Source organism: Trachypithecus francoisi, unplaced genomic scaffold (genome assembly GCF_009764315.1).
Source record: "Trachypithecus francoisi isolate TF-2019V2 unplaced genomic scaffold, Tfra_2.0 Contig01585, whole genome shotgun sequence".
NCBI lineage: Eukaryota > Metazoa > Chordata > Mammalia > Primates > Cercopithecidae > Trachypithecus > Trachypithecus francoisi.
The window spans coordinates 10,557,440-10,574,000 of NW_022681444.1; the positions used below are offsets into that span (position 1 = coordinate 10,557,440).

The 16,561-nt window shown below is 42.9% G+C and overlaps 1 protein-coding gene across 1 annotated transcript in view; it reads right to left on the reverse strand.

Annotated features, from left to right (window-relative positions):
• The window catches only part of DDX31 (DEAD-box helicase 31), an 80,517-nt gene extending 64,014 nt beyond the window's left edge, over positions 1-16,503 (reverse strand). The window contains 7 exon segments of the mRNA XM_033194846.1: positions 5,677-5,741; positions 6,721-6,791; positions 8,236-8,279; positions 9,285-9,360; positions 9,463-9,719; positions 16,109-16,231; positions 16,233-16,503. Coding sequence (XP_033050737.1) covers positions 5,677-5,741; positions 6,721-6,791; positions 8,236-8,279; positions 9,285-9,360; positions 9,463-9,719; positions 16,109-16,231; positions 16,233-16,499 — 903 coding nt within the window. The 5' untranslated portion in view covers positions 16,500-16,503.
• Between the last annotated feature and the right edge of the window lie 58 nt (positions 16,504-16,561).

Consider the following 16,561-nt stretch of genomic DNA (forward strand, 5'->3'; position numbering starts at 1 on the left):
AATAATAATAAAAATGATTCAGTAGCCTTCCAATATAAAAAGTTAATAGCAACAAAAAATACAAAAAGAATAAGCTTAGCAAAAAATACACAAAATCTATATGAAGAAAATTTTAAAACATCTCTGAGGGGCATAAAGTAAATTTTGAATAAACGGAAAGATATACCCTATTTCCAGATAAGAAAATGCAATAGTACATAGAAGCTAATTATCTCTAAATCAGTCCATAAATGTAATGTAATTCTAACAAAAATGCCACAAATATGTGTATATATAAAATAACACATATAACCAAACAACCTGATTTGAAAGTTCATATGGAAAAATAAATGTACAGAGATAACCAAGACATTTATGAAAAACATATCAGATGTTAAAATAATTTAAAGCTGCAGCAATTACAAATAATGATACTGGCACATGAATAGAGATTATAATAGTAAATAGAGTTGAGAATAGAATCAAATAGATACCAAAATTTAGAAAATAATATAAGGACCATTTTATATCAGCAAGAAAAAGATGATTTAATTCAAAAGTCCTGTGAGAAAAAAATAACGTTAGGAAAACAAAGCTGGAATTAAGTTGTCCTTTTAAGAGATGACATAAAACTCAGAAACCTTAAAAGAAAACACCAATAAGTTTTATTACCTAAAAATTTTAAATTTCAGAATGGAAAAATAAAGCCTAAACAAAACCAAGAGTCAAATGATAACCTGGGGGGAAAATATGCCACACCTGAGAGAAGTAGCTAATTTCCTCAATTTATAGATTTTTAAAAGCCCTGTAATTCAGTTTTTAAAAAAAGACCAATTTGGCCTGGCACAGTGGCTCACACCTGTAACCCCAGCACTTTGGGAGGCTGAGGTGGGTGGATTACTTGAGGTCAGGGGTTAGAGACCAGCCTGGCCAACACAGTGAAACCCCGTCTCTACAGAAATACGAAAAACATTAGCCAGGCATGGTGGCGCGTGCCTGTAATCCCAGCTACTCAGGAGGCTGAGACAGGAGAATCTCTTGAACCCAAGAGGCGGAGGTTGCAGTGAGCTGAGACCGTGCCATTGCACTCCAGCCTGGGCGAGAGAGCGAGACTTCATCTCAAAACAAAACAAAACAAAACAAACAATTCAAATAGAAAAATGAATAAAGCGCCGGATGTGGTGGCTCATGCCTGTAATCCCAGCACTACGGGAGGCCAAGGCGGGCAGATCACTTGAGGTCAGAAGTTCAAGTCCAGCCTGGCCAACATGGTGAAACCCTGTCTCTACTAAAAATACAAATACCTGTAATCCCAGCTACTCGGGAGGCTGAGGCAGGAGAATCTCTTGAACCCTGGAGGTGGAGCTTGCAGTGAGCCAAGATTGCGTCACTCCACTCCAGCCTGGGTGACAGAGCGAGACTCTGTCTCCAAAAAAAAAAAAAGAAGACACATAAAGCAGCTGAGAGCACTGGAGGGCATGGGAAAACTGGACCTTCCACACTGCTGCTGGAGGGCACACTGGCATATTCCCTTCCAAGTTTAATGTTGGCATTATGTACTAAAATAAAAATGCAAATTCCACTTACAGAAAGTTTTCCTACAGAGCATATGTGTGCATAAAGAGGTTATAGAATATTTTACAGACTGTACAGTATTTAAGTGGCCTTGTTTGTAGCAAAATACTGAATATAAATTCCACCATCCAACAAGAGAATGAGTAATTCACAGTACATACATACATACAATGAAATGCTAGGCAGTCTTCAAAAAGAACAAGGTAGCACAATATGGTGTTAATGAAGGAGCCCAAAACACATCAAAGGAACCAAAGCAAGGCACAGAACATCCTGCATAACAAAGCAACCACTCATTATCAAACCAAGCAAAACATAAAAAACACTTCACAAAAAAAGTGGTAAGAGGAATTACACACACTCCTATTTGCTTGATATGCACACATTTCCCCGGGAGGATATACGAGAGGCTAATAACCACCATGGCATCTTGAGAAGCAAACTATGCCGCTAGGGCAAAGTGGGAATAGATGACTTTACTTTTCACTATATATATATTTTTGGTACCCTTCAAAATTGTTAAAACATACATGGTACATTATATCTAAAAAGTATTAATAAAAAAATAGAAGAAACCAAAGTAATCCGAAAAAGGCCCCAACCCAACAGTGCCTTGCACATCCAAAGTGCTCAAAGACACTGAATGAATGAAACAAAACAATGTTAGTGCCAAAGCTAAGCACAGAGTTAACAGCAAATTCAATTACAAGTATGGTTTTCATGTTTTGCATAAGAAACATTTACCCAAAAGAAGAAAAGGATTTGGAATTCAAACCAGAGTCGTCTGTACTCAACATCGACTTGGTGAGACTACACTGAACGCAAGCTAGGAATGGTAAATATGCTAGTACAACAGTAGCAATGTGCCATCGTGTGACGTTAGGAAATTCTGACATTTCAAAAGGTGTTACTACATAGAGAAGAAGAAAGAAAAATCAATTCCTCACAGGGCACAAGTGAGTGAGGGATGATGGATATGATGCTAAAAAAAAAAAAAAAAAATCAGAGCCAAACTAACTGAAGAGTGTGAACACAGAAAAGCAGTCCGTTCTCATGCCATCATCAAAGTAATTTAAGAATCTTTTGGGTGCCTTAATTTTGCTGTGCCCTCCAGATAAATTTTTTACAGGTCAAATCATTTTACAATGAACTCCAAGGGACTATATTGAGTATTACTTGAAATAAGTGAATTAAATTGAGGCTTAGAAAACTGTTTCTACAGAATATTCCAGTCTTTAATAGAATGACCTGTTCATGATTTTTTAAAATATTGCAGCAAATAAAAAATGACATGGCTTACTCGTGGTTCTGAATATAACCATCAAATCATTGCCCCTCCAACTAGCCACATGACCACGTTGCTGATGATGGCTAAAGCATGATGTCACCATGCACTGCACATCGGGTCTCAACACTGCACACGCATTAGCTCAACCCTGATCCCAGCGCTTGCAGACAGGCACTGCTATTGTCCCTGTGCCACAGCAAAGACACTGAGGAACAGAGGATGAACGACTTGCCTCAAGTTACCCTCAGACCCAAGATTGAGCACAGCTGCCTACCACACCATTCCCCTGATGTGTATGTCATCAAATCTCTCTCATCCTCCAGTCACGGATCTATGCTAGAACCGTATAAGCCATTCCAGCTCAAATAGTCCAAAGAGTCAAATAGCTCAAAGAATCCAAACTCTTCTACTGGTATAAAGAAAAACCTCTCCACTGGCAAGATGTTCTCCTGGAGTCCGTAAGTGGATGAGACTTTACTACATGATTGTAGTAATTTACATTTATTTTTCTCTATGTGCCAGGGACAATGTTAAGCACTTTACACAAATTCTCTCACTGTAAACCACTTAATATGGGGGGGGGGGGAATCAGTTACCTTTAGGAAGTAAAATTCCTCACTCAGAGAAAATTGATGTTAACAGTTTGCTAAGAATTATTCTAGCCTTTTTATGCATACATACACAACTATTACTTATGAAACTAGGGTCACATTACATGTACCATTTTGTAACTTGCCCTTTTTCAAGTAACAAAGTAAGAATATTTGTTCAAGTTCACAAACAGTAATTGAAAAAGTATCATTTTTTTAATGGCTATACTTGGTTCCATCTCTGGATGATTTTGTAGGGTTTCTGTAACTGATTTTAAAAAATTCTGAACCTATTCATTTTGAATGAATTCAGGCTTACAATTTCAGACTTACAAAAAATTTGCATAAAAAAGCAAGGAATTTCCACATGCCTTTCTCTCAGCTTCTCCATATGATCAATTCTCAAAACCATAGTATAATTATCAAAACTGGGAAATTAATACTGATTCAATGCTATTGACTAATATACAGACCTTATTCAAATTTCATCAATTGACCTGTTAATGTCCTATTTCCAGACTAGGATCCAATCCAGGACTACACGTTATATTTTGTTGTCATGTCCCCTTTAATCTGGGTAGTTCTTTAGCATTTGTCTTTTATAACCTTAACGCTTTCTGAAAACACTGGCCAGTTATTTTGTAGAGCGTCCCTTGATTTGGATTTGTACGGCATATCCTCACGACCAAATTCAGGTTATGCATTTTTGGCAAGAAGGGATGTATCCTCCCCAGTGCATGGTATCAGGGTGCACATGAGGTCAGAACATCTCATTACTGGAGATGCACACTGATCATTTGGTTAAGGTAGTGACAGCCAGGCTTCCTGACTGAAAAGTTACTGCTTCTCCCTTTGTAATTAAAAAGTATCTTCTGGAGGGATATTTTGAGACTATGTAAATATCCACTCCCCGCCCCAGCCCCCACAATACTTTCATCTACTCATTTTAGCACCTATGATAACTCATGCCTGAAACAATATTATTGTGGCATTTGCCAAATGGTGACTTTCTATTTCTATCATGTCTATATTTATTAGAATTCTACATAAAGAAGAATTCTACTTTCTCCCTCATTTATGTATTCAATAATTGATTTATATCAGTTTGAACTCATGGATATTCTGTTTTAGTTTACAGACTGTAATGCAACACTATTATTATTTGTCACTCAAGTATCAGGTAGGCTACATACACTGCTAATTCTGCATATCCAAACTGAGAAAAACAGTCATCGATTAGCTTTTGCCTGTTTTTTTGCACTCACTTCACTTTCTATTTCTGGTCTTACCACCTCCTCTCAGCTGAGAATAACGAGGGCTGTATCTGTAGGATCCTGGGCTGGCGTCTGAGATGAAGCCTCCGCCCACAGATCACAGCAGTTAACTGGCCTCCTAGGGGCTCAACCCAGGCACTAAATTAACACGTTTCACAACTAAAGATAAATTCCACATAATCTCAAAAAATGAGGCAGCCCAATTTGTCCTCGTATTAATATCTCAGCTAAATGGGTGCTTATTTTCATATTTATTGTTCACGAGAAACCACTGTTTTAAATATGAAGTTCAGCCTTCTTGGTCAAAAGTAAACACCACATGGGAACTTAGAAGGCTAAAATGGAATGCTTTATATACAACACAGACTCGAGCATAAAGGGACGGCTGCAAAACCAAATCCCCGTTATTGAGCCATCATTCTGTAAAAGGTCCCATGTTAGGCACTGTGGAAGACACGGATGCATGGTCCCCATACAGCACAGGAGCCAGTAATTAACCTTCACTGTAAGTCTTCACACAGAGTAAGGAGCTTGGTCTCTGCAGCCAAACAGAACTGAGGTAGAAATCTAGTTCCACCACTACTTGTTGCATGGCCTTGGTTATGTAACTTTCCCAAGCCTCTGTTTTTCTTTGTAAAATGTGGATAACAGTAATACCTATAACACGGTGGGGGAAGAGAGCAGTTAAAGATTCAAGAAGGGAACACATGCAAAGTATCATGCCTGACACACAGGGAGCATTTTACAAAGTTTCCCTGTTACACTCACTATGACAATTGTGAAGTGTATTTATTCTACTCTAGGAACAGTCTCTAGATACAACACATTACGGTAATAAATAAATTAAAAGGAGGTGAAAAAAATACTCAGTGAAAACAGATTCTTTTAGTCCTAGTATTTCCGTTAGGGTTCAGTTTGCTGGTTGCTTATGCAGTATAAGCAATGACAGAAAAACACATTTGATACACACCTGAATTTTTGACTTCATTGCTTGAAGGGACTGGACCACAGGGATGCAATAGGCAAGAGTTTTACCTTTCAAAAAAAAGCAGCAGTTAAAATTACACATCCTACAGATGTAAGAAAAGCAAAGGATGTAAAGGGAACAGGCTCTGCTATCTTCCAATAGTACTAAATTCTGGGGAAAAGGAAACTGCCCATTATACATCCAAGAGAAGTGAAAAGGGGCTTCCCCGTCTGCCACAAATCCCAATTTTGCTTTGTAAAATGAGTACTTCTAAAAAACTAGAAGCTTCAGTTCCTTTATTCATCTAACAAGAGATAACGATATGTCTCCCAAATTACACAGAAGCTCAACTTGATGGCTGTCTGCAGGAGCCAGAAAATTCCTCCTTTGAAATCCTCCCTACCCTCTCAGATGAGCTTCAGTGGTCAATTACATCTCCTCTACAGTGCTGACGTGATTGGGAACCAGTCTGTACTCTAGAGCTAATCTCTAATGACGGAGAAACCAACAGATGGCAAAAACTTTGGGTATCCAGCCTTCTGAATGGTGGCCGAGCTGGTGGGAGTAAAGGATAGCTGAATGCCCACTGAGGGCACACAGGGTCAAAAGAGCAAGTCCAGACTGACCTGGAACATGGCAGAAACAGTGTTCTGTCCTCGAGCACAACTGGCATCTGATCAGTGTATGCTCAGGCCAGAAATCACTCTGTGTTTAATACCAGAAGAAAACATTCATTCTCCACTAGAGTGAGAATGGGCAACTGTGGCCACAGAGTAGGGGACTTGGTAAAGCCCCAAAGTAGGCTCTGAGGAAATTATAGCTGAACCTGACTACCTCCTAATCATTCCTCATCATGGCACCATCAACTGTCCCCTTCCTTTCATTATGCGAACACATTCAGGGCTCTAATCAAAAGCAAGCATGGCCTCCCTCCCACAAACGAAACAAAATTGCTACCACTACCAACCTAGACATCTCATGGCAAAACCTACTACATGACCATGGGCCTGAGCAGAGGAAAAAGGGCAGAGATGAAATGAGACTAACCTGAGCCCGTCTGAGATCTCACGAGAGCATCTCTGCCTTCCAGCAACACAGGAATACTTTGCTTCTGAACACTGGGCCACCCGAAAAAAAGAACACACTTTATCTATATCATCCAGTTAAAGGCAGAGACGCAGGATACATAAAAGGCAACTGCCCACACTTGGATTCATCTAGCAACTGCCACCTTAGAAGCTATCAAAGCATGTAAATAAAGGTGTGAAGAAACTTTTGATGATTCTAAAGATCAAACCCTAGTTACATGTCTGGAACTTAGCCTGAAAATGGTGAGGCAAACCAGAGACTGGCCATTCTATTAAACTAATTCTTCTAAAAATGGAACAGGCAGCCGACTGCGGTGGCTCACGCCTGTAATCCCTGCACTTTGAGAGGCGGAGGTGGGTAGATCACCTGTGGTCAGGAGTTTGACTAGCCTGGTCAACATGATGAAACCCCATCTCTACTAAAAATACAAAAAATTAGCTGGGAGTGGTGGCACGTGCTTGTAATCCCAGCTACTCAGGAGGCTGAGGCAGGAGAATTGCTTGAACCTGGGAGGCAGAGGTTGCAGTTAGCCGAGATCACGCCACTGCACTCCAGCCTGGGCAACAAGAGTAAAACTCCGTCTCAAAAAAAAAAAAAACAAAAAAAGGAACAGGCATGACAACAAATCAGAGTTACCACATAGTGTATCACACACTCTCTTGCCTTCACTAACAGGAATATGACACAATGAAACATAATGGAAAGGTTTCCATGCAGGATAGCAGGAGGAAGCTCGCTAACTATTCAGAGAGCCAGCAGCCGCTGTCCATTCTCCAGGAGAAGGTTATGGACATGCCGAAATGTGTGTCTACACATGTATTTTAAAACAAGAAACAGAAGAGACACAAAAATCACTTAAATTTGGTTGATGAAATAAACAAAAAACTTGTGGGGAGGTCCCTTGATTTAGTCTTTAATATTCTTATTAATTTTTACTAGTAAAAGTAAAAAATCATTATGAAAATGCAGAGAAGCATAAATACTCAAAACAAGGAAGCTCATCTCCTCGCACCTATTTTACTTCTTTATTTTCCAGGAGTCATTCCCTGTAACAAACATTGAAAACGTTTTTTCAGTATCCCACTCTCTCCAACTGAACATTTACTCTTGTCTTTTTGGTTGACTCTAATTCTTACTACTAAGAAACGGCATGGTCACATTCTCTATTTTGGCCAAATTCTTTTCAGGGAAGCACAGAAAACAGCGGCGCTCATGCAGCCCACCTTCTGGATGAGACGTCTCTTGCAGTTTAGAGCCAAGGACAGAACTAGATGGAAAGCCAGTCTTTCCATTTAACAGGTGGAGAGAATGAGTAGCTAAGTGAGATGACAACCCTTTATGGTCGATAACCTGGCACACCTGGCACTGTTTTCTAACGCCAAGACACAAATTTGCTCTGCCTTGCACAGACAGGTTTCATCTGGTTATACCCAAGTAATGCCTAAGAAACCAAGAGGAGCCTGAAGTTCTTACCTGGTCATACTAGACATTTTTAAGACCGTATTTATTGTGGAAATCTAAAAGAGAAGATGAAAAAGCTTTAATTAATATTTTGATACAAAATATTTAATGGAAGTTACATAAAAAAGGAGAAAACGATTGAGAGGACATTGACTACTAAGATCAAATTAAGTTCTTCCACTCAGGTGGTGCTCTCTACTCGGGGCGATTCTGTCACCTGCCCTAACTCACTGGGGACACAAAGGGCAATGTTTGGAAAAATTTTTGCTTGCTATACCAAGGGGAGGGGGTCACTGCTGGCATCTAGTGGGTAGAGGCCTGGGATGCTGCTGAACATCCTACAATGCACAGGAAGTCCCCAAAACTAAGACTGACCTAGTCCAAAATGTCCACAGCACCAAGGCTGAGAAACCCTGTTCTACCCTGCAGGTGAGAAAACAAGCTTAGGTAACCCCCCCTACAGAAGGGGTAGGTAAGCTGTAACCGTAAGTGCAGAGGAAACCAAGCCTGCCTAAAAATTAATATATTTTTTTCTTCTTACTCATGAGTCTGGAGAACTTTTTTTCCTTTAAAGTGTCCATTTGTTTGTAGAACACACGCTAAAATACTCTTCTTCCCTCACTTCTCTAAAACTGTGGATGTCCCTTAACAGCAACATGCCAGCACAGTTCCCTCTCCTATGGTCACTGTGACATCTGCCACCACAAATGGCTTCACCACTACAGCTAGCCAGTAAATAGGGAGCTGTTTGAAGTTTAGCAAGTGATGGCCTGACCCTAAATCCCATTAGTCGAGCAAAGTCTTTAGTACTTAAAAAACAATACACAAAAACATACAAAACACAGGGGATGGGGGAAGGTGGGGGCCAGAAAACAGTGAACAGTAACCTAAGCACCCCTGAACTGTCCTTGAAGAGTATCATATCAATCTGAGTTCATTCAGGTAACTTAGAGCAGAAACACTCTCCGATTTCTCTTCCTAGAACTGCCATTGCACAGACCTTCTGAACGGACACACACACCAAAAAAAAACGGACCCAGAAAACACTGAAAGGTACTTACTAAATGTGGGTGGAGGCCCAGCTCATGAAAAGCAGCTGAAGTAAACACTTTTTCTTGCACCTGCTTTACCACAGGTCTGCAAATGATGAACAAAAACCCAGGCATCAGTGCCAATATTAACAAAGAAGAGGCAGAACACTTTTTTTTCTTCCTGAAGGGCATCTGCCGCTGGACATACCTGTGGAGTTCTGGAATGTCAGGGTTGTTTTTAAACAGTGATGAAGTCTTAATGCATGGTCTCTCCTCCTGGTTTCTATCACTTGTGCTAACCGAATGCTTCTTTGGAGAAAACGTTTTTTGTGTGTTCCCCTTAAAAGTCCTCTGAGTTTCTTTAACACGAGTTTTCTCGGCTGGCAGAAATGAAGTTTCGTTCCTCCGTTTCACTGGGGGAGCCTCACTGGACGCTTGGTATTTTCTTTTCGTAGCCTTTGCTTGCTGCGTTGTTCCCAGAAGGAAAGATCAACAAGAGATGCATTAGTCCATGAAGACAGAGCTCGGAGTGAAGCCTGACTGCCCACAGAATTGCATCTCTCCCTGCAGAGATCATTATGCCCCATATGTCAAGCAACAGTTTAGGGTTTGCAATCAGACTCTTTGACTCAGCTTCTTCCAAAAGGTAAAGAAAAGAAAAAAGAAAAAAGTCTCAGCTCACTCATCTACCAGACCTCACCATCCATCTTAACTGTTAAATCAATCAAGATAAGGTAAGGATGAAGCAGCAGCATTTTTCCAGTTGAATGTTAACTCATGGAGTCCGCTTTAAGGGAAGCAAGAATCCACCTTGTGCAGGGTGTCAGTCCTTATTCCTAGGAACCCATTCACCCAAGGAGAAAAGAGGGGCAGGGGGAAAGTGCATCTTTTCTCTCCACTAACAAAGCACACTGGAGATCGCACAGGAGAGAGGGGCGAGGGGGAATGCGCATCCTAGCCCGTGCCCAGGAAGCGGAAACCTTCATTACCATTCTACCGTAGTGCCTGGATCTCTGTCATTCTCTTCTCTCAAGCTGCTCCTCCAGATTCAGATGGCCTGGAGAAAATTTCTACGCCCTGTTCCCATTCCAAATGAGAATGCTGCTCCATCCATCACCTCTACCACAATTATTTCTACCTCCCTTGCCTTTTGAGTCTCTGAGTCCCTGAGTCCCTGCCTGATTGCCGATTACAGGCTACACAGCCCTAGGGATCTCTTGCCTGTTGCTTCTTATTTCCATTATACGAATGTGGTTAAATGCATGATGTCCAAACTTCCCGGAGGAGAAGAAACATCCAATTCCTCTATTTTATTTGGCCTTCTTCTCTGATTTACAAATGAATATAAAAGCATCCCTTGAGTAGCCAGTGCTTGTTATTCTGGAGTTTGGGGTTCTCTCAGAATATGTTATTTTCCTCTTTGCTTGAAATAATGACTTGGTTTTACGTGTCGGCTTTCTTTAGCCATGACTGTTAGCTTCAGACTAACCTACCAGTAACAACAGTTCTTTGTTCCAGAAGGATTCCTTTACTTAAGTAATTAAATAAATACAACTTCAAATATCTAATATTAATAAAGTAAAAACAGACATTCCATCTTACAAATTTATTTTTTTACAAAGTCTCAAGTTTATGAATTTTCAGATTAAAGAAAGAGATGAAATCAAGTTTCAGGTTTGTTGAATCATTTGCAAGACAGCATGAAATGTGCAGACTTCACCTGATTTACAGACCCAGGACTCCTGGAGCACAAAAACTCTTAAAGGCCACTCCCGCCATGCATGGAATTCCTGACAGTCCCTGGCACGTGGACTGGCAGCCTCTCCCTGCACACCTCCAGCAGCCCCTGAGGAACAGCCTATTCTGTTCATGACCAATTCTAGGAATCAGGAAGCTGTCTCTGACCTTTATGCAAGGTCTGCACCTTTGAACATCTACCTAATACTTTCTGCAGCAACACAGAACAAGCTTACTTCCTCTTAACACATAACATTCCTTCATATATCACATAACTCTCTTTTCTTTCTTCTTTGGACTCAGTATTTCAAGCAGGACACAACTTTAGTTCCTTTATCATCTTGGTCACCCTTTATTCCTATGTCAACATCTCTCTAAAAGCAAGTACTGAGAGTTAAACACAATAGGTTTTCCATTGCTCTTAGGCTAAACTAAAAAGTCTATAATACTGCCAGGTGCCATAGCTCATGCTTGTAATCCCAGCACTTTGTGAGGATGAGGCGAGCTGATTGCTTGAAGCCAGGAGTTCGAGACCAGCCTGGGCAACATGCTGAAACCCTGTCTCTACAAAAAAATACAAAAATTAGCTGGTGCATGTCTGTAGTCCCAGCTACCTGGGAGGCTAAGTTGGGGGGATCACCTGGTCCCGAGAGGTCAAGGCTGGATTGAGCCATGATGCCACTGCTCTGCAGCCTGGGCGACAAGAGTAAGACCCTGGCTCAAAAAAAAAAAAAAAAAAAAAGCCTGTAACATGATCAATAAAGCCCTCTAGAATCTGACCTCTGGCCACCTCACCAGCTTCAGCTTTACTCTCTGTCACTCGGGTCTTCCTTCAATTCCTAGAATGTGCTGTGCTCCTTCCTCCTCCTCCTCCTCTGCACATGCTACTCCCACACCCAGGACTCCACTCTGCCCTCTGGCTGGCCACCCCGTACTCATCCTTCAGATGTAGGCCCTCAGAAGGGCCTTTCCTGACCTCTCTTCACCTAGTCAAGCCAAGGTACCCTGTTCTTGGCTCTCCTGGCACCCTTATTCTCCTCCACTGCGTTCGGCAAAATAATAAGCATAGCATGGAACTCACTGTTTTATGTCTGTCTTTCCTATAGCTTGTAAGTTCCACAAGAAAGGGACCAGTCTGTCCCACATAGCACTGTATCCCCTGTACAGGCCCCCGTCTGGCAGAGTAAGCACTCAACAAATACTTGTAAGATGAATGAATAACACACAATGGAATTATCCCTTTCCACTAGCTGAATAAGATTCTACTTGTTAAGCTTTTCTCCCCCAGCATCAAAAACACATTCATTGAGCAGTTGTCAAGAAGCTTGGTTCTGAAGATACAAAGTAGAAAGATTCGCTAAGCCCTTGAGGAAGTCATATAGTAGCAGAGTACAAAGGCATAAAGAGTATAAAGACAAAAGTATAAAGGCATCCATCCAACCTCTACACTGGTGCTACAGAAGCCATACATACAAAAGGCCATGAGAGCACCAAGGAAAGCTGGACTAACATGGCCTGCGGCAAAGGAGAGGGAGGCAAGCAAACCAAGAATGCTTTGTGAGGTGGTGTCTGAGCAGACAGGGAGCAAGGACATATCTGGATCTACTAAAAATTAGTTGTGCAACATGAAGCAAGTCACTTCCGAGTCTCTGTTGCCGCACCTGTAAAATGAGGGGATTTTGGCAGATGACCTCTAGGACCCATCCAGCCCTGAGAGTCTAAGATGCCATGCCTTTGATATTAATAAACATACTGACTAGTTACTATATGCCAAGGAGTATGCTAAGTACTCACATGTATTCTCTCATTTGTCAACACAGGTACTGTTATCTCATTTTAAGATGCGAACGAACATGGAGGCAGAGATGTGAGGTAATTTGTCCCAGAATCACTGAAGGAACCAGGCTTTCCTCAGGCATCATGATTCTACATTCTAGAGTCCTCACAACAATACTATAATCAAGGTCTTTTATTAACTATATCCTCTTTGCTTTAGAAAACATCATGTGTAGTGATTCCTATTTTGAGTTGTTCTCTAGAACAGGACATACACCAAAATGGCAACAAGCACTGTCTCTGAGTATGGCAATTATGGCTGGGTTTATAAAAATCTTTTTTCCTAATTTTCTGTAATAAATTTGTATTAATAATCAGTTTTTTTTTTTGAGATGGAGTCTCACTCTGTCACCCCGGCTGGAGTGCAGTGATCTCTGCTCATTACAACCTCCTCTGGCTCCCAGGTTCAAGGGATTGTCGTGCCTCAGCCTCCCGAGTGGCTGGGATCACAGGTGCCCATCACCACACCCAGCTAATTTTTTTTTCTGTATTTTTGGTAGAGAGGGGGGTTTCACCATGTTGGCCAGGCTGGTCTCCAACTCCTGACTTCAAGTGATCTGCCTGCCTCGGCCTCCCAAAGTGCTGGGATTACAGGTGTGAGCCACCGCGCCCAGCCCAGAAAGTACTTTTAGAGAGAAAATGTCCACATAGTGTTAGATATAGCATAATTTAAGCTGTCAGTCTTTCTAAATCCAGTATATTAGCTACCCATCTCAAGCGGTGGCTCACGCCTGTAATCCCAACACTTTGGGAGGCCAAGGCAGACGAATCACAAGGTCAGAAGATGGAGACCATCCTGGCTAACACGGTGAAACCTCATCTCCACTAAAAACACAAAAAATTAGCTGGGTGTGGTGACAGGCGCCTGTAGTTCCAGCTACTCAGGAGGCTGAGGCAAGAGAATGGTGTGAACTCGGGAGGCGGAGCTTGCAGTGAGCCAAGATTGCACCACTGCACTCCAGCCTGGGCAACACAGTGAGACTCCATCTCAAAAAAAAAAAAAAATGTAGGCCAGGCGCGGTGGCTCAAGCCTGTAATCCCAGCACTTTGGGAGGCCGAGACAGGCGGATCACGAGGTCAGGAGATCGAGACCATCCTGGCTAACACGGTGAAACCCCGTCTCTACTAAAAAATACAAAAAACTCGCCAGGCGAGGTGGCGGGCGCCTGTAGTCCCAGCTACTCGGGAGACTGAGGCAGGAGAATGGCGTAAACCCAGGAGGCGGAGCTTGCAGTGAGTCGAGATCCGGCCACTGCACTCCAGCCTGGTGACAGAGCGAGACTCCGTCTCAAAAAAAAAAAAAAAAAAAAACGTAGATCCAGACAAGGCCACTGCAGACACCTGTCATCACTGCATTAATTAATCCCCTTTTGATAATCATAAAACTAGGTACCCTACATGTACTTACTCAATGCTTCTTATGTGTTAGTTACCAGGCTCTGCACAGGACACAAGCACCCCACTGACCTCCTGATGTAGCAATCTATTATCCAAAATGGAGCCAAAACTACTTTGTATTGTTGGCATTTAGTTAAGTGCCTCTATGGGCCAGACAACATATAGTCTTTACGTATGCTATCTCAATGAATCCTTACAATAGTCTTCTATGAAGTAGAAATTATTGTTCTCATTTTAGAGATAGGAAAAGTGAGAATCAGAAAGATTAAGTAACTTGCTCCAAGGTCACAGAGCTAGTGTGCAGCAAGGGTAGCAATGAATCCCAGGTCTATCCTATCCCAAATCCCACGCTCCCAGTGGCTCTTCTATCCTTCTCCCCAGCTCCTTCCAGATGCAGCTACACTTGGCTAGCTGGACTCCTTACTGCCAAGCATCTAAATCCTAAAGTTTGATTATCACTTTATGATTTTACATCAGCCTTTCTGTCCTGTGGGCCTCTTTTCCAGGAGACAAATCAACCATCCTAGAAACCAGTTTTCAGTTCTTGCTTAAGTTAATTTTAGGGCATCTTTCCCCTCTCTAGCAATGGGATTATATCAATGAAACCGATTTTCCTATCCCCCTACATTGCACGTGGGTGAAAAATCTGTCCCATTTTTGAAAGCTCTTCAAAGAAAACTCCTAGTTGCCAGTCCTCATTCCTGCAACAAACGAACCTTCCTCATGGCGATGAAAAGAGTTAAACTCTAAAATATTTGAAGAGACTTATTCTGAGCCAAGCATGAGTGACCATGGCCTGTGACCCAGCCCTCTGGAGATCCTGAGAACATGTGCCCAAGGTGGTCGGGGTGCGGCCTGGTTTTACACATTTTAGAAAGGCATCAGACATCAATCAAATACATTTCAGAAATACACTGGTTTTGTCCAGAAAGGTGGGACAACTCAAAGCGGGGGCTTCCAGGGTATAGGTAAATTTAAAGATTTTCTGGTTGACAATTGGTTGAGTTTGTCTAAACACCTGGGATGGATACAAAAAAAATGCTCAGGTGAAGATAAAAGATTGTGGAGACCAAGGTTCTTTTGAAGTCTTTAGTGGCTGCCCTTAGGACAACAGACGACAAGTATTCCCTATTCAGATCTTTGAAAGGTGGTAGACTCTTAATCTCTTTAGGACTGGGAGGGCCTGGAAGAAAAAGATCTAGCTATGTTAATAGAGATTCTTTACAGATGCAAATTTCCGCCACCCCCACCCCCCCCCAACCCCGGCCACAAAGAACAGCTCTGCAGGGCCATTTCAAAATATGGCAAAGAAACATGTTTTGGGATAATATTTTAACTTTCTTCTTTGTCACATAATATTAGGCCAGAACCAGATTAGAAAGTAAGTCACGATATATATAGGGTTAAATGAAAGCCATCTGATGAGAATTTATGGTTTGTAGCGCATGACTCTTTCCAAACAGGAATGTGGGAAGATTAAAAAAACAAAAACAAAAAAAAAAACAGAGCTTAGTCCGCACTCAGTCGAGGAAACTGGCTTAGAGAGTTAAGCCTTGGCCTGGGACTTGCGCCGGAGCGTCAGGTCCTACCTTCCACGGGAAACAGCCTCTAATTCTTTCCTCTACTTTTCCAGGCGCAGGAGCCAGCTCCCCGCCCCTCCACACCGCTCCACTCCCCCATTCCAGGCGCATCCCCGCGGGTGGTGTTCCGGTTAGAGACACGTGTTTCGGCGCAACTTGTCCCAAAGCTGCCCCCTGTCTGACTTTCTCCCGCTGAACTCCGTAAATGACTCGAAACCCGACTCCGAGGCACGGCTGCAGCTTGCGGCGCGCCGAGAGCCGGGCCGCGGGTGGGGACGGAGCTGAAGCCAGGTCAGAACTCACTCGACTCGCCTGGGCTGAGGGACGTCTGGAGAACGTCCTGGGGTTGTCTGAGAGCGAACCGTCGGCGGCTGCCATGGCCTGCGTGGGTGACGCGTGGTGCAGCGCCGAGCCGGCTGCGCAGACCTGCTGGGCCCGGGACCCCACGTGGGACGCGCGAGGACCCTGCGCCACCGCCCCTTCCGGGTCCGGAACGGCTCCAGCTGTACGGACCCGCCCCGAGAGGAGCCGGGGACGGCGGCACCGGGCGGGTCGGGGCGAGCCGGGGGCGCTTGCCCCGGCCGGGTGGCAGCCCCATTCTGCGTCCCTCGCGGCCTCGCAAAATTACATTCGGCCGAGAGTTCACGCTGGGGAAGCTCTCTGAATGCCTCTGAGAAACGCGGCCCGGCGCCATCTCACCGACCAGTCTCCACTTTACTGCTGCGTGCGCTTCCTCGCACTTTAGGAACTAAAGCC